Genomic DNA, 18,330 nt, shown 5'->3' with positions numbered 1-18,330 from the left:
CAATCTGAGGGCACACCGATGACATCTGCCCAACCATCTGGAACATCTGCACCTGCAACCGGAAATGTGAATGTCCATCGACAAAAGCCACGGTCTACTTTTTTCCGCATCCTACCCGTGACTTTATACGGCAAGGATTGATCTGTCGAAGTATTAGCCTTTCTAGATGACGGGTCGTCGCTCACTTTGGTGGAGAAGGAAGTTGCGGACCAGCTCGATATGGAAGGGAAACTGGAGCCACTTTGTCTACAATGGACAGGAAACGAAACGAGAATGGAGTCGGTGTAACAACTCTTTTCGCTTTATAAAAATGTAGACGACTCTACGTTACGTTTTTTTTTAGACTTCGTAGTCGTCGTAAAGTTTTTTACCCATTGTGTTCGGAGTGTTAACAGATATACATTTTACGAGGGCCTTTAATAGAATAAAAACCATGGCAGGTACTCACCTTCCAAACGGCTGTGATATCCATAGATCTCAAAACGCAATCGATCTTACGAATCGGTAAATAGCAGCAAATCGTACAAAGGATTATATTTCAAAACAGGCATAAATTTTCTTTCGTGCCACCTCGCTCAGACCAGATCCTGGAAATACTGCAAATCGTGCTCGTAGATCCGCTCGAGCACTTCATCAATCTCCACATCGGGGAAGCGATCCGTCCAGGACTTGATGTATCCCTCGAAGTTCGACTCGTACGTCTTCAACTGCACGGAACCATTCGCGTCCAGTTCGGTGTTGCTCTGAACAAAGATCAACCGTGGCTTCTTGTGCAGCAGGACGATATCACGCCACTTGGCCCACGGATACGGTCCCTCCTCGCTGACCTCCGAATAGTTGTTGTACATCTTTGTGGCTCCGACAATGTCGCCGGTCGACTTGTAGTACTGCAACTTCAGCAGGAACTGCTCGATCGCCTTCTTGCCTACGGTTTGGATCTTGGAACGATCGAACTTCAGGAGCAGGTTCTTACCGGGTTCGGATTCTTCCACGCTCACCAAGCCTTCGCCTGCTTCCAGCAGAACCTTCATAATAACGAACCGAGCCTGGTAGTGAGCCTGGAGCCAAGCTTTCTGCGTTGGGTTGTACAGTTCCATCGCTACTCCGACGCCTCCCCAAACCAGCAGAAGCCAATTAACGTAGATGATGTCCTCAATTTCCTTATCATCGGTATGTCCGAAGATTTTCAAAATGTCCCGATTCAAGCTTAGGTACAAGCCAACGGCTTCCGCTCGGCATTCTTCGTAGCTCGAGCCGAGCGATTTAAACTTGGAGTCGTACGTTTCCCCTGGTTCATACCAACTGGTGACCGCTTCTCCGGTCAGTGGGTTCTTGACCTTCTCCCGATCGAAGTTGAACTCACCCTTTTCGTTGACACGTAGCAGTTTTCCGCTACCATGACCAAGCAGTTCGTGTAGGCCAACTTGTACTTCGAAGGCAGAAGCTTTGTAGCGTTTCAGCAAAGCTTGATCCTCCTCCGACAAGAAAGGGATCGAATCTGTTTTGTTCGTATTGGCCAGAACGTTTCCCAGGGATACGTTCTTAAAGCCCTCATCCTGGCGGATTTCATCATCTGAAAAAAAAAAATCATATTGATCTGAAGCGATAAAATTTTAAAGTTTAAACCTACAATTTGGAATGTTGATGCCACATGGAACTCCAGATCCGGCAAAGGTCAGAATATCCAGCGAAGTAAAGTCCGGCTTCAGGTAGTTGTCCTTTTCGTAGTCTTCTCCCCATGGAAGGTATTTGATGAAATTCTCTGCATTGCTAACCAGCGTTCCAAACTTGGCCGACATTTCCTTGTTGACCATGGCGACAAAGCCTTCGAATTCTCCTCGCTGACCCACGGGATCCCTGTAAGTTTCGATGAATCCGATGTAGGTTTCGATGACTGGTCCCTTGTCCTTGATCCAGTAGCGAGAACCAGTCTTGTGTGCATCCAGACTTCCCTCGGTGAAGCTCTGAACATAGTTCTCAATCATCTGCTTCTGATTGTCGTTTGCCGAATGTTTGTTGGCCTCCTGCAGGAGACCTGCGACTTTCCCCATCAGTTCTTTGTAGTCTCCACGGGTGACTTTGAACACACAGCCTTTGTATTCCACCGGTTCTTTCGTCAACCCTTCCTTCTCGCCTTCCTCTGCCGAAGCCAACTTAATATTGTACACGGTCTTCTTGTCTTCCAGCGACTTGAACGTCCGGCAAATGTACGCCTCGAACTTGTTCTCCTTCATCCATTCGCTGATCAATTCCGTATCCTCTCGGGTTACGTTCGACGAAAAGTACGTTGTTATTCCCTGGTCGCACAAGCCCAACGTTTTCGTTCGCTCTGTCAACAGAAAAATCGACTTCTTCGTCTTCTCCCAAAGCCCTCCGACCTTGGCTTCGTCCGTCTTAAAAGCCTTCGAACTTTTTACCACCATCTCAAACTTATCCTCCTCCAAGTTGGGCACAATCTTGCTATCGCCCATTCCTTTGTAGTTTCCGGCATTGGCCAGAAAACCACACGCATACACCAGAAAAGCCGTAAACTCATCGTCACTGACTCCGGCCTCCAGGGCACTCTTCTTCAGCTCCTCCGTGGGTTCCGCCCGGAAAATGCGATGCAACAGCGAGAAGATCAACGGTGATTCCGGGCTCGATTGAACCAGCGCAACCAGCCCACCCGCCCATGAGGCCTGCAGTTAACAGGGGAAAAAGACACGTCATTTATTGATTTATTACTAAACAATTTAATCTTACCTGACTGAAGTAATGCGCGTAGAGCTTTTCTTTCTCGGTCAGCGCTTTGAAGGCGGTGGAACATTCCAGCTCAACAATCGGTTGGCTGTTCGGGAGGACGTGCTGACTCTTGTCGTCGGATTTCATTGTTTGCACTTGAATTCAAACAATACTTCTTCAGATGTACAAAAATCCACTACGTATTACTGAAAAAAAAATGTAGAAGAGAACAAACTGAACTTTAGGGAAAACTGCAAGCTGGATGCTACCTGCAACTGATGCAAGTAAATTTTTACTAATGATGAGTTGACAGAAAATACCGGCCAGTTTGTACAATTTTTCTCCGAATTTGACAGATACAACGAATGAAGTTTTGCATGTAAACTCACGTTCCTTCGAAATCCACAGAATTGAGTAAACAGTTCCCAAGATTTATAGAAGTTCATAAAAGGAGAGAACCTGAGTACCGTGAACCCAATGTCCTTTATTTAAAGTTCAGACCAACATGCAGAGATGAGCGAATCATAACCAAGATGAAGAGGTCATTTCTAGACGAACAATTCAAAAGTTCCTATCTGCTTTGATCGATTCTTTTCATCGACTTTCTCTTTCGTTAATAACTCAGCTTTCAAAGCATTACCTGTTGAATTTTATATTCTGTATGCTAGATAAAAATCTCTTTTACACGGATACGAATTTTGTTCATTTAAAACAAAAATATAAATGTTTATACTCTAAACATATGAATTATTCAAAGTGAATTGAAAGCATCTTTAAAAATAAAATATTTATGTTTGAATTAAATTCAAAAGCATGTTTATTTCAACAATATAGGATTTGGGTAAACGGTTTTTAGCATGTCATGCCTTTTTATTTCCTTCTTGTTACATTCGGAAAAAGTTGCTCCAGCTTTGCTCAACGTCAACAGAAAACGACCATCCATTCCGAATCCATTCCGGATCCTCCTTCGATACCGAACATGGAAAGAAACCGGTATGAGGACCAGTGGCAGAAACGGCAAAACGACGCTAATAACACACATTTGCACCGGTTCCACTGAACTGGAACCCCCGGACACCCACCCGGACGAGTCCTCGCATCCCGGACTAGGACCCTAATACCCACAGGTCACCCTTAATCGCACCCGAAAAAGAGCAGGAATTAATATGCCCTGCCCGCAGATCTTTTTTTTCATTTCTTTGCAAACCGTTTTATTTTGGTTTACCCTGCACTCAACTACTAAAATAATTCCAAAATATGTATGTTTATTTTAAACATGAGAAGCATGTTTAAAATAAACATATTTATTATTGTTCGCATAGCTGTCAAACCAAACAAAAATAAATACGTTCATTTTCAACACGAATATTTTTGAAATAAACGTAAAATTATTTTTATTTTAAACATTGATTTCACATAACTTCAAACATGGAATACGTTTGAAATCAACCTAATTTATGTTTGTGGCCAGAACAAACTGAGTTTACGTTTAAATTTACCTCAAATATTTTTGTTACGACGATAGTTTTTTCTGCGTGTATCAAACCATGTTGTAAAACTAGCTTGAAATCTGTTTGTATAGCCGTGGTTATCAAAAGAGAAAGTCGAAGAGAATCGATCAAAGCAAATAGGACCTTTTGAAATGTTTGGCAACTCGCGGTGGGAGTTTCAGTTTCTATAATTATACCAACCCAGCGGTGGGAGATCGGATTTGGTGGGGTTGCTAAACTAAATAGAGACTCTGGTATGGCGCTTGCAAGAGATACGTCTACAGAGGATTCCCTCTGTCCGCTGGTGAAAGTGATGGACCCGTCGTTAAGCACGACGAGATCCGAGGCTTCTGCAACTTCCATAAGTGTAGAGCCTCTGGGGTTGGTTTTTGGGCTTCCCCATGCTGGATGATGGCCGTTCATATCCCCAAGTACCAGAATGGGTCGTTCGAGGTCTTGAAGCAGATCGCTGAGGTGTTGTTTAAGGTTGTGCATCTTCCCGCATGGAAGGTAAGCGGAAACAACTGAAATCGGGAATGGGTGTTCGAGTCTGACCGCCACGATTGGGAGGTCTGTGTCTAGATGTATGGTCGAAAACGGTGTTGGTGCCAGGACCCCGATTGCCGCTGAGTGGAATATGTTTTCGTTTCTCTTTAAGGTCCACTGGTATTGACCGCCCAGCGTACGATTCATGCCGCTGACGGTGGCCCGGTGGACCTCTTGGATGGCCAGGATGGAGGGCATCTGATCACGAACTAGGATTTCTAAGTCTGGAAGGTTGTTATAAAAGCCGTTCATATTCCACTGTATAGCAAGCGGTGGTTTTTTTGACAGTTTGTTCGTTGGGTTTCTAGGGATCCGTGTTGCAGAGGTAGGATAATGGACTGGATCCTTAGGTGTCCTCTTACCGAGGGGAGGTTTCGTGAGGGGATAAGCCTCCAGTAGGCTTGCGTTGGACTGACCTGGTTGCATTCTATAACGGTTCCCCATTGTGAGGGTTCCTGTTAGTAGGTGTGAAGTTGGGTGCTTGTGGTGATCGTGGCTTGCTCGCTCATTTGACGAAGGCGTATTCGAGGGGCCCGCTTCCGGAGAAGGAATTCCGAGCCGTTGGTGCTGCATTTTGTCGTAGGCATCCGCACAGACTAGAACACTAATGGGAAGTGCCTTTCCCGATCTGATTCTGGCTACTCTCCTACGCACTTGAGGAGTTCTGATTCCATCGTCCTTTGTTGATTTGTGCGGTAGGGTTCCACCGGAAGAAGGCATTGAGTTTTTGAACGCCGGCACGGATTTCCCGGCTGCATCGGTAACTTTGTTAGCTAGAGATTTCTTCCCTCTCACTTCATCCTTCGGTGATAGTTTTTGGACAGACTCGTCCCTCTTGACTCCCACGTATTCCAGAGGGGGATGGGCTCTTGCTCCCATAAGCGGTGATATTCTACTCAAGTGAGGTTTCACTGAGGGACCCACCAGTAGTAGATTCGTCAGCTTGGTCGTCAGTTCTTGAATCTCGGTATGTATAGTGTTGGCTAGAGTTGTCTTGACTCCCACGTCGTCCTCAGGGGAATAGGAGTTGCCTCCCTTTTCCGTCCCTCTTCCGGTAGCCACAGGGTGACGGGGGTTGTCCGCCGGTTCCGGTGTGGCAAAGGCTTCCGCACCGACGGGGCCTCGACTGCCCCGTGGCTCAACCGGGATGGTGGAACGAGTCGTGTCGTTTGTGTTGGTAGGGTTTCGGTGTTCGTCGGAGTTTGCCAACGAGCGTCGGGGGGTGTCTGCCAGTTCCGGTTGGTCCATGGCGTCCGCACTGACAGGGCCCCGACTGCCCGAGGCCTTATCCGGTGCGTTGGAGGTCGATGTCGTTGTTTTGATAGTTGGGGTAGATCCAGTCCGCTCTGGTTGTTGATAGCTCTCAACCTCAGTAGAGGATGATGTTGATGTAGGATGCATCTTGGTGGATAGGTTGTGGGAATTCGGTTCTGATGCGTTAGAAGACGGACTGGACTGCGGAGGTTTAATTTTCCATTGGAGTTAGGCTACCCTCCACGGACATCACCTCGTCTTCCGAGGAAATGAGCTCGTCGACGGTAATCTTATCTCCAGAGGGAGAAGTCTGGGATTCGACTTCGGTGTCAGATATGTATGCCGGTGTAGGGTGGTTTTTTGGTCGTTTCGGATCTGCTCCACCGCTTGTCTGCTTGAGTATCTTTTTCTTCGCTCCAGTGGGTTTTTCTGGTTGCTGAGATTGGGGTTTTTGTTGTTCATGCTCCTTTTTTTTGTCTTCTCTTGGTACAGATGGTTTCGGGCATTTTGACTGTGCGATGAGTTCCTTGTACTGTTGGTTCACTAACCGGAGATTAGTGACCTCCTTATCTTTGTTGGAGACGGCGGCTTCAAGTATCTTAACTCTGGCGACTAAATCCTCAATGGTCCCGTGTTTACGTGTGATGTCCATTCGATTTTCCCATTTTAGGGCTGCTTCCAGGGCTTGGATACGTTCGTCTTTGCGAAGTGCCTCCGTTCGCAGGTCCGCAATCATCTGTCGGAGTTCATGCATTTCAGAGCTGCTAGTGGTCGTAGGTCCTTGTTGCAGCCTTTCCTCCAAGGCTGCGATCTTGCGGTCCTTTTCCTCCATTTGGCTGGAGAGATTATCGAACTTCGCTGAGAGGTCTGCGAACGCCTGATCTTTACTGGCGTTAGCGACTCCGGCATAGGATCTTTGACTCGTCGAGGCCTCAAACAGCTTCCTCGCCGCTGGATATGAGATCCCCTTATCGATTCGGATGTGCTGTATAGCGTCTTCGCTTTTGTAAACGGGGCAGATTCTACTCGACAAGGAGTGTTCAATGGTTTTGCAGCGGGGACAGAACGGGTTATCTGTGCACCTAACACCCTCAACGATCGAATGTTGCTTAGAGCAGTTGCCGCATGTTGGAACCTGTTGTTGACAGCGAGCCTTGGTATGTCCGAAAACAAAGCAATTGTAGCATAGCATCGGGGCCGGATAATACGGCCGCGTCTTCACCCGTATATACCCTATGTCTACATGCTCCGGCATCCTGGTAACTTCGATGGTTAGTATGACTGTCGCCGTGTTAACCTGTTCAGTACCGTTCCGGCGAGTAATCCGCCGGAAGCTCGTCACCTTCTGATCCTTCATGTAGTCCAGTACTTCTTCATCATCGACCTTCATCATCTGCCTGCAGTTAATTACGCAACGGACGCTGTTTAGGCCCGTGTGCTTAGTAACCTTTACTGCGGTACCGTCGTTTAGTTGGGTCATGTTTAGAAGTCGATTGAGTTGCCACTTACTTCTGACTTTCAGGGCATAGGCTTGTCCTTGAGCTTCCGGAAACGCACCTTCAATTTTTCCGTTTATCCATTTCTCTACCGATGAACGCAGCATGAAAGGATGTTCCGGTAATTTACCGGTAACAGGCTGCAACTTCAAAACAACAATCTCACCGTGTTCATCATAGGGGTCCATGTAATTGGGTAACGTTGCTCCAGCATGAGATCCATCTATGTAGCTTGCTGATCCTCCCCCGGTGTCTCCAGGGAGGTGAGGAAAATCCCTATCCAGCTCCATGGCTGGAGGGGAGAGAAAAAACTATCCCTGTGACGATCACTCTTCGGTTGATTAGCACCGCACCACACAGGAAAGAATAACACGCAGTGCGACACTACGCACGGCGACGGTTATCGAATCACCACCTCAAATATCTTCGCCTTTCGATAGGCAGTCCGTAATTCACTTATGTCGATCGCAGACTTGAAAGCTTTTTCACCACGATCGTATGATCGTCAGCAGCGATGGCTGACACGAAGATAGCGTCTCTGTGCTGTTGATGGCACTAATTAAATTATGGTTTTTCCACTGACCGCGTTGCCCTCAGGCCGAAATCCACTGTAGAACGCTTCCCAGGTTGACCGAGAAGCGGACTCGATGTGTTTCACAGCTAATCACTACGAAAAACACTCGCGACGGCGCGATAAATAGAATACGTAAGAGACAGCGTCTGGATGTGACGAATCCGAGCTGTCGAGTGTTTTCAAAATGTGCTGAAATTTAAGAATTCCATGATGGTGGATGATCGGGTGAATGGTGAATCTATGGTGATGCTGAATTTTGCAATGCATGCGCTGAAAGGAAGATGATAAGACAATCATTCAATGGCACGCACGAGACCAAGTACACGACGGCCCCTGGAACGTGTGCAAACGGACATCTGTATAGTCAGATAACTTCGGCGACATCTGATGGTTTTGCTATTTTCTTTTGTTTGTGGACGACTACACTAACTTCGGAGCCGTTTACCTGATGACGAGAAAGGAACAGGTGTTTGATTATTTCAAGGTATACGAAGCAATGGTGACGGCAACATTCAGAACGAAAATAGCGAATTTGAGGTGTAATCTTGGCCGTGAGTATTTTTCGAACGAGCAGTTGGCCTACTACAAGGGGGAAGACAGCTTTTCATCATGAGTAAAATCGGAGTAAATGTTGAGTAACTCTGAGTCGCTCTGAGCAACTCACGTTGATCAATATCAAATACACATAGCAACCTGATTTTTGTGTTGAAATCTGTGTTACTCGGAGGGCTGGAGCCAATTGACATATTTTTCCATAATAATTTCATAAGCAACTGAAAAACTGATGTTCTTGCAGATGAGCTACTTGTGATGCTGGACTTGCTGGATTGTATCATTCTGTCTGGGATATCGGTGTTACAGAATCCACGGATTGTAACGATGATTCAGGACGACCATCAGGCCTGAATTAACGGATACCATCACCGACCATGTGAAACAGACAAAATTGTAGCTGTTTTTAAGATTGTGGTTTGTGGCACCGTTTGTTTCTGCTTCTCCCAGTATTTAGCACTTTGCTGAATTTCCATGAGTAGCCTGAGCATGGCGTCCACGAACAAAAATCTTCAGCTTACGAAAATGACATTGCCCGGAACTATTGCTAACATGGAAAATTTAGTAATGAGCTCTCCTAGAATTCTCCAGAATTCCTTTTGGAATTCACTGCGTTTAACCTCAAGAGCTGATACCCAACAAACATTGGTAGCTGACTAAAGGCCCAAGCGCAATGTCAGCGGAAGCGGAACGGCAACGGCAGCGGAAAAGCCCGATCTGAGTAAGCCAACTTGTCGGATTGAAAACTTATTGAAACCTGTTGAAACCAAATCGACTTCGGTTAGGCATCTTGATGTCATTTGTGACAACTGTCAAACTTTCCGTTTCCGTTCCGTTTCCGTCCACATTGCGTTTGGGCCTTAAGGAGTTATTCAGGCAAAAATATGCCTATTTAGCTAAAAACTAGCTTATTCAGATTTTAGTCAACTCAAATTGTTAGTTGGGTGCAAACATCGTCGGCTCATAAACCAACCGGTGAGCACTCGTGTTTATTTCAGTTACCATGGGACGTAATTTGCGAGCCTTGGGATTCACGCGGTCACAGCATGACTACTGTTTGTATGTCCACGCCCAAGGAGATGACACTATCTACATCGTTGTATACGTAGACTATCTTCTCATTGCTGCTAAAACGGAGGCGGCCATCAAGAATGTAAAACACAACCTGATGAAGACATTCGAGATGACGGACATGAAGAAGATCCACTATTTCCTTGGAATCAAAATAGACAGGGATTTGGATAGTGGATTGACGAAGCTATCCCAGAAGGGTCAGATCGAGAGGGTTATTGCTCGTATTGGAATGGAGAAGCTGCAGTTGCGGCGAGCAACTAGAAGATGTGAGTATCACTACCGTGAACTCATAGGAAGCCTCATGTACCTCATGATGGGCTTCCGACCGCACTTGTGCTTTTTCATTGGATACTTGGCAAGATTCCACTAAAAGCATGCTAAACGAGTCCTACGATACCTGCAAGATACGAAAGAGATGGGATTAGTCTACAGAAAGAAGCCAAAGGAACCACCAGTAGTCGCCTATGTGGACGCCGATTTTGCCAATGACGAAACCGACCGCAAATGTGTTTCCGGGTTTTTGCTGAAGATTCATGGAAACATTGTCGCCTGGTCCTCGAAGAAGCAGACTACATTTGCAATGTCTTATACAGAAGCCGAGTATGTTGCCATGAGTTCTTGCGTAAGTGAGACAATATGATTGACCGAACGTTGAGCTAATGTAAATTTCTATTCGGGTTGAAGTGACAACGCCGCTGTTTCCGCTCGGTTTCCGGTACCGCTTTATGACGACAACCAAAGAAGCAATTGCGATGGCTCAACGAGAAGAAACCAAGCGAGTAAAACACATGGATGTAAAGTTCCACCATAGAGGTAACTCTAAGACCCCTGGGTCCCGAAGAAAATCATTATTATTTTTGGCTCACTCAGTACCAGAACAACGGTCCCAAGCAGTCCCAAGCTATTTCACTCGCCCCTGCATGTTCTGCATGAATCCACACACCCCTGATGTTATCTTTCAAACTTTCATAGCGAATCAAAACAAACATAGTGTAGTAATAGAATTTCCAATAGAATAGGGTACGTTAATCGTTTGCTTGGGACCAATAGGCTACTAAAGTGGTGAGCCAATTTAAAATCGTTAGTTTCGTATTGATTGTTGGTTCCACTTCGTCCGTGATGCAGTTGCTAATGGTAAGGTAAAATTAATTTACATTCCCACCCTGTTGCTAACACTGCCAGTCCGAACTTTTCTACTCGGGTATCGCAGTCGTCGCGCCGTCAACCGTCAGGCCACCCCTGAGCGTAACCATAGCAACAAAATAACGATCGGGGCAAGCGGGTGTGAAAAAATAGTAAAAAATTTGTTCAGAGTAAAAAAGTTAGTTGACTTGTCTCCAAGTTTGTAAGAAGTTTTCCTCAATAAATTAAAAAAAAAAAAATAGTTAATCTCGTTGAAATTATTGTCAAAAAAGGTGGTCAGTTCGTGTCGTCTTTTGCTGAGGGAACCCCTGGCGAATAAACTGAAATTCCTTCCCCAACAAATAGCCTGGACACGAACTTCTCTCGACAGGTGAGAAAACACCCGGCCGTCAACGACCAGGACGATTCTTACATTTTGGTCCTTCTCTCGACAGGTGAGAAAACACCCGGCCGTCAACGACCAGGACGATTCTTACATTTTGGTCCTTCGAATGTCAAACGACAGTTTATATGGAACCGCATTTACGCCGCTCCAATAGAGAAACTCGGGGCGCAGTACCGAGACGATTCGAAAACTTTCTCGTGGGCCTTCCACGTCATTCGAACATGTATCGAACTCCTCCAGTCAACAGCAATCCGCAAGATCAATCGAACCTGCAATCCAGGAACGATGAGTCCGTTCTAGCTTCAAATGAAAATCGCACGGATAAGGTATATGTCGCTAGTTCCCGTGGTTCAAATGGAGCGCCCTCGTCTGATCGACGTTCAAGTAGAAGCCGGTCTTCCAAAATCAGCGAAGCTGATAGCCAACTCAGAGCCCTGTTGTTGGAGGAGCAGATTGAGGAAGAAGAACTAAAGGCTTCAATCGAACGAGACAGGATCCTGGCTGAAAAGCAACTGGCTGCGTTGCAGATTCAACAAGATCTAGCGCTGAAGACGGAACAGAGGAAAGTGGAATTCCTAAAGCGAAAGCATGAACGCGAATCGAAGAAGAATGAACTGAGGTCTGGTTCAAGTCACGACTCGAGCATCTCCAGCAGATCATGTGCGTGCACCAGTACATCGAGACGTGTTTGCAAATGGCTGTCTGAATCAGATAAAATGAAGACAGATAATGCAGATAATTGAGCCGTCTAACCAATTGGCCCGACCATTATTTCACGAACCTGGAGCTAGAAATCATGTAACTGCTCCTGAGCCAGGAGTGAATGAAATCTTGTCTCAGGCTTTCAAGGCGTTGCAGAGTCGAAACGTAAAAGACCTGCCTTCGTTTTCTGGTGACGTAATGGAGTGGACGATTTTTGAGAGCGAATTCAAAACGTCCACTGAAGAGTTTAAGCTGACCGATCGCGATAACCTGAGGCGGTTGAATAAGTCGCTGCAAGGTAAAGCGCGCAAGACCGTGGAATCATTGCTTTCATCTCCTGATAATGTACAGCAGATCATGAGGATGCTGAAATCTAACTTTGGACGCACGGAATGGGTGGTGGCGAATAGATTGGAAACACTGAGAAACCTGGAGAGCATCAAGGAGGGAAACATCGAGTCCTTTCGTGTTTTCTACAACGCGGTGATTGGAACCAAGGTTGCGATGCAGAATGTCAAGGCGGATAATTACTTGATGAATCCGGAGCTCATCTCACACCTGACTGAAAAACTGCCTGCATTCAGCAAGCAGATGTGGGTTCGACACAAGGCCGCTTTGATGAAGGAAGATGTCGTAATCGACTTCAACATTTTTTCTCGCTGGTTGGAGGATGAGATGGACAATCAACTCGCAAGTCTAAATCCTGTCTTCAGTGCCAAGAAATCAAACTTCTCACTGAAGCCGAAGCAGATTGTTCTCAACGTCAACAGTCGTGAGGCGGAAGAGACAGCGAAGTGTCCGCTATGCTCGTCAAGATCGCATGCTAGTTTGGAGAAGTGCGAGCAATTCCGCAAGTTATCTGTTGCTCAACGTCGGTCTGCTGCTAATTCTTGCAAGGTCTGCTACACCTGTCTGAGCGCGGATCACACAAGAAGAAACTGTAAATCCAAGAAGAAGTGTTCGATCTGTGAGAAGAATCATCACGAACTGGTCCATAATGATGAACTTCCAATGACCACCGCGTCTCGCCGACCGGATACTCAAGACAGTCAGATGAACGTATGTAACGTGAACGGTAAAAACGTCAACACACTGCTCCGAGTGGGAAAAGTGAAGATTCGTGGTCCGAATGCCGTCGAGGAAGTGTTTGCCCTTTTTGATGAAGGCTCTTCTCTCTCGATGATGGATGCTGCTGTAGCGACGAGGATTGGAATGCAAGGGCCGATCTCTTCCGTGAATTATAGATGGACTAACGGCATTTCACACAAGGAGGAACATTCCATGATGTTATCTTTCCAAATCTCTGGACCGTCGGAACAAGCGAAATGGTTCGTGGCAAACAATATTCGCACGGTGCAGAACATCGACTTGCCACGGGTTAAATTTGACGTTGACAGAGTAAAGCTGTTGTACCCGATGTTGGATGAGGATAAACTGGCTGCGATACAAGATGCTCGTCCCTGTATGCTGATTGGTTCGAACAACGCTGGTCTGATTGTACCTCTGAAGACGGTGCAATACTCACTGAACGGTTTGCAGTTGACTCGGTGCCACCTGGGTTGGACGATTCACGGAGTAATTGAACCGAACGCTGCTGGATCAAACGATCATCATGCTTTCCTGATGTGTTCTGAAGACGATGACACCGAGCTAACGGATCTGGTGAAGCAGATGTACAAGGTGGAAGACTTTGGCATCACTGGTCAGTCCCCGAAGATACCAGACGAAGATCAACGTGCACTGGATATAATGAACCGTACAATCACGCGACGAGGAGAACGCTTTGAGGTAGGACAGATCTACAAGTACAATAACTTCGCATTTCCGGATAGCAAGCCACATGCACTGCGTCGACTTCAAATCACCGAGAAGAAGATGGATTCCGATCCTGATTTCGCTGAGAAATACTGTAGTAAGATCCAGGACTACGTGGAGAAGGGATATGCTCGAAAACTGGAGCCTGAAGAACTTGCTGAAACACCGAACACCTGGTATTTGCCTCACTTCAGCGTGGTAACTGCCGATAAGTTCCGATTGGTTATGGACGCCAAGGCCAAATCTCACGGATTTTCGTTGAACGATCTGCTACTGAAAGGTCCTGATTTCGTTCCCGCATTGATTGCGATTCTGATGCGCGCTAGGAAGAAGAAGATTGCTTTTGTGGCAGACATTATAGAGATGTTCCATCAAGTCATCATTCGTAGATTGGATCAGGACTCCCAGCGTTTCTTCTTCCGTGGTATGGATCGCTCTAGCCCCCCCAGCGTATACATTATGATGGTGATGATATTTGGCGCTGTGTCTTCTCCTTCGATGGCACAATTCATCAAAAACTTCAATGCAATGGAACTGGAAGAAAAGTACCCTGGCGTTGAACGAGCTGTGCTGGAACAACACTACGTCGATGACTATTTTGATTGCGTGGACACGGAGGAAGAAGCCATTGAACTGGTGCAGCGAGTGGTGAAGGCACATGATCACGGAGGATTCAAACTGGTGAAATTTGCATCGAACTCTGAAACTCTTCTGGATTCGCTTGACCCTTCTTTAGTAGCCGAGAAGAAAGGAAGTGACACTCGTGTACTCGGTATCAGGTGGGATCTTCTTTCAGATGAATTTGTGTTCCCGTTGGATTTTCCAAAACTGGATGAGAACTTCCGTACTGGTGGCACGGTGCCTACCAAACGGCAGCTGCTGAAGTTTATGATGAGCATCTTCGATCCATTGTGTTTACTCAGTCCGATTACGATACACCTGAAGATTATGTTCCAAGAACTGTGGCGGTTGCAATCCGGATGGGACGACGAAATTCCTGATAGCCTGGTCCCGAAATGGATGGAGTGGTTGAGCGAAACTGCTAAGCTGGAAGAAATACGTGTTGCGAGGTGCTACTTCCCGGAGGTATCGTCCTTTGCCGATGCTGAGCTGCATGCTTTCTGTGACGCAAGCGATAAGGCTTTTGCATGTGTGATTTACATGGTTCATCGTCGAAACGGTAAGTCACACGTTGCATTGGTGTATGCCAAGGCAAGAGTTGCTCCACTGAAATCATCGACGGTACCACGACTTGAACTTCAAGGGTGTGTTCTTGCAAGTCAAATGATGAAGGTAGTTCAAGACGAACTAAAAATAGAAGTGAATATGCAGTACTTCTGGACCGATTCTAAAATCTGCTTGAGTTGGTTGAAGACGAGTCAGAAGCTCACGGCATATGTTGGTTCTCGTGTCATGAAAATTAAGGAGAATGGTCATGGAGTTGATCTGTGGCATTGGGTTCCATCACAGCTGAACGTAGCTGATTTGGCTACGAAGTCCTCCAAGTTTGGTTGTATGCAGGAATGGTTGAAAGGTGCTGACTTTCTGTATCGGGATAGTGTCCATTGGCCGAACAATGAACCGCTAGAGATGTCCTCGTCTGAGTTGATAAATTTCCATATGGAAGTGATTGCTGACGTTTCCGTGGATCCGATGTGTTGTACCGTGGTTGAAGTTGAGTTAGTTGACCTTCCCGATATTGAGAGGTTCTCTGATTTCAATCGCTTGATTAGATCTACTGCGTACTACCTGAAAATGCGAAAGATTTTAGCACTGCCAAAGTGTAAAAAGCCTAGATATTTGACAATCTCCGTGAACGACATGGATGAAGCTAAGAGTGCCTGGTACAGGAAGGTACAGTCGCAAATTTTCTGTGAAGAGTTGCGCAGTCTGAAGCAGACCGGATTCGTGAAAAGCAATAGTCGTTTGAAAACATATTCGCCGTTTCTGGAAAACGGAATCATCCGTATGCGAGGTCGTGTGCAGGATGATGGAAAGTCGTTTGAAGTGAACAATCCTGTGATTCTTCCTGACAACCACCAGTTTTCAACTCTACTGATTCGTATGTACCATATCGCCAACGCACATCAAGGAATGGAAACCGTTGTTAACAATATCAAGGAACGGCACCGTATCCTGAAGATTCGCTCACAGGTAAAGAAGTACACGATGTCCTGTGTCAAGTGTCGTGAGCTTAGAGCAAAACCGACCGTTCCGCAAATGGGAAACCTACCACCGGAAAGAACAACCCCGTTCGTGTTCCCGTTTACATGTACGGGTATTGATTATTTTGGACCGTTGTCTGTAAAAGTGGGTCGTCGTGTTGAAAAGAGGTGGGTAGTATTGTTCACGTGTATGACATCAAGAGCTGTACACCTTGAAGTCGTGCCATCTTTAGACACGGGCAGCTGCATAATGGCCATCCGCTGCTTCATGTCCATCCGTGGCTTACCACAGTGCATCATGACCGACAACGGTACCAACTTTACTGGTGCAGATGCTGAACTGAAGAAACTGGTGAGAACTCTGGATCAGCCGCAGATTGAAGATTCGCTGAGCGTCAGAGGTGTTAAGTGGAAGTTTATTCCACCTGGTGCTCCTCATTTCGGAGGTTGCTGGGAACGTTTAGTACGCTCTGTGAAGACTGCCCTTCGTGCAATGTTACGGGATAGGCACCCTACGGACTTGGTGCTGCGTACTGCTTTATGCGAGGCAATGAACACCGTAAACAACAGACCTTTGACACACGTTCCGGATGACCCCCTGGACCCTGAACCGATAACTCCAAACATGTTGCTGCTTGGCCGAAACAATTCAATCCAGTTCGACCATAATTTTGATGAACGAGATCTTAACTGTCGTGCTGCCTACAAGCATTCTCAGATTTACGCGGATCGTTTCTGGCGCAGGTGGATAGCCTCGTTCCGTCCGGAGTTGATCAGAAGCCGCAAGTGGCCGGACAGCAGGAATTACCACGATTATCACGTCGGTGATCTAGTGATGATAGTGGACGAATCGCTACACCGAGGAAGCTGGCCGAAAGGAGTTGTAGAGAAGATCTACCAAGGACCGGATGGAAAGGTGAGAACAGTTGCAGTGCGGACTTCAAAGTCGACCTACAAAAGACCTGTAAGCAAGGTTGTGCTGCTCCAGGCAATCAGCTCGGTTCCTGGCCCGGAGAATGTTGCTAACACTGCCAGTCCGAACTTTTCTACTCGGGTATCGCAGTCGTCGCGCCGTCAACCGTCAGGCCACCCCTGAGCGTAACCATAGCAACAAAATAACGATCGGGGCAAGCGGGTGTGAAAAAATAGTAAAAAATTTGTTCAGAGTAAAAAAGTTAGTTGACTTGTCTCCAAGTTTGTAAGAAGTTTTCCTCAATAAATTAAAAAAAAAAAAAATAGTTAATCTCGTTGAAATTATTGTCAAAAAAGGTGGTCAGTTCGTGTCGTCTTTTGCTGAGGGAACCCCTGGCGAATAAACTGAAATTCCTTCCCCAACAAATAGCCTGGACACGAACTTCTCTCGACAGGTGAGAAAACACCCGGCTGTCAACGACCAGGACGATTCTTACATTTTGGTCCTTCTCTCGACAGGTGAGAAAACACCCGGCCGTCAACGACCAGGACGATTCTTACATTTTGGTCCTTCTCTCGACAGGTGAGAAAACACCCGGCCGTCAACGACCAGGACGATTCTTACACACCCAGAAGCAACAGGCTGACTTCCTAAAAAAGTCCCTACCCGCACCGATATTTGCCGCTGTGAGGAATAAGATAGGTTTAGAAGAAATGACTGAGAGGGGGTGTTGAGATCTAAGCAAGCAGTTGATTTCAACACTTTACATAAGTATACACAGCAAAAAAAAAAATGTAATATCGATCAACGTAATTCAAGCTGATGTATGAAATAATGATGTAATAGCAAAAAGCAGATACAATATTACATCAATGGATGTAATTTTGTTCGCAAAATCGATGTACATCGTACAATGTGATATTACACAACCGATGGATTGACCTGGTTGCATCAGTTTCGATGTAATATTCAACAACTTTTTTTGCTGTGTAAGGGACTGGTTGCTAAGCACGAGGGGCGATTCACTTGTGTATTTTCGATTCAGGCCAACGTATTGATGAACGTATTGAAGTATTTTTTTTTATCGAATAAACGTGTATTTTGTGTAATAATGTATTTTTTTGTATTTTTTGAATAATATTATGTATTTTTTTGTGTATTAGAAAAATAAAAGTGTTTTTTTATGCATTAATGTATTGAAAATCAGATATAAGTGTATTCTGTCATTTCAGTGTTTATGTTTACCACTCGAACCGAGGATCAAACGGATCAAACTCACAATGTTGACGTTTTGTTTGACAAATGTACAACACACGTGAACTATAAAATACCCACTGATGAGTAGAATTTCACCCATTTTAAAGAAAAGAGGCTTAACTCATTAACTACGTAGACAGTTTTTTTGGGTTTCCTCGCCCCCCCCCCCCCTTATAAACCTGCGTAGACAAATGTCCAGACAAAATTTTTAAAATTTGTATGGGCCGCGAATAATTGCCATCC

General features: G+C 45.9%; 2 protein-coding genes across 2 annotated transcripts; one reads left to right on the top strand and one right to left on the bottom strand.

Moving 5' to 3' along the window:
- Positions 1-510: 510 nt before the first annotated feature.
- Positions 511-2,964, bottom strand: DppIII (dipeptidyl peptidase 3). Its single transcript, XM_065239828.1, has 3 exons — positions 2,743-2,964; positions 1,631-2,678; positions 511-1,573 (listed from the first exon to the last, which is right to left on the bottom strand). The coding sequence occupies exons 1-3, from the start codon at positions 2,866-2,868 to the stop codon at positions 576-578; spliced, it is 2,172 nt and encodes a 723-aa protein (XP_065095900.1). The 5' UTR covers positions 2,869-2,964; the 3' UTR covers positions 511-575.
- A 9,171-nt stretch (positions 2,965-12,135) lies between these two features.
- LOC135717571 (uncharacterized) lies at positions 12,136-17,013 on the top strand. Its single transcript, XM_065239709.1, has 2 exons — positions 12,136-16,024; positions 16,151-17,013. Exons 1-2 carry the CDS (start codon positions 12,136-12,138, stop codon positions 17,011-17,013), a joined length of 4,752 nt encoding a protein of 1,583 aa, XP_065095781.1.
- Positions 17,014-18,330: the final 1,317 nt, after the last annotated feature.

Source organism: Ochlerotatus camptorhynchus, unplaced genomic scaffold (assembly GCF_037179485.1).
Source record: "Ochlerotatus camptorhynchus isolate MF236.1 unplaced genomic scaffold, CSIRO-AGI_Acam_v1.1 ptg000062l, whole genome shotgun sequence".
Lineage (NCBI taxonomy): Eukaryota > Metazoa > Arthropoda > Insecta > Diptera > Culicidae > Ochlerotatus > Ochlerotatus camptorhynchus.
This window is presented reverse-complemented; position numbering and strand designations above follow the sequence as displayed.

What these genes read in the sequence shown, in the direction of transcription:
- DppIII (XM_065239828.1), bottom strand. Translation starts at nt 2,868, where the DNA reads ATGAAATCCGACGACAAGAGTCAGCACGTCCTCCCGAACAGCCAACCG. An exon ending in ACGCGCATTACTTCAGTCAG is followed by an intron (nt 2,679 to 2,742) that starts GTAAGATTAAAT and finishes TGTTAACTGCAG; the next exon opens with GCCTCATGGGCGGGTGGGCT. An exon ending in TGGCATCAACATTCCAAATT is followed by an intron (nt 1,574 to 1,630) that starts GTAGGTTTAAAC and finishes TTTTTTTTTCAG; the next exon opens with ATGATGAAATCCGCCAGGAT.
- LOC135717571 (XM_065239709.1), top strand. Translation starts at nt 12,136, where the DNA reads ATGGAGTGGACGATTTTTGAGAGCGAATTCAAAACGTCCACTGAAGAG. An exon ending in GTTCGTGTTCCCGTTTACAT is followed by an intron (nt 16,025 to 16,150) that starts GTACGGGTATTG and finishes TGCCATCTTTAG; the next exon opens with ACACGGGCAGCTGCATAATG.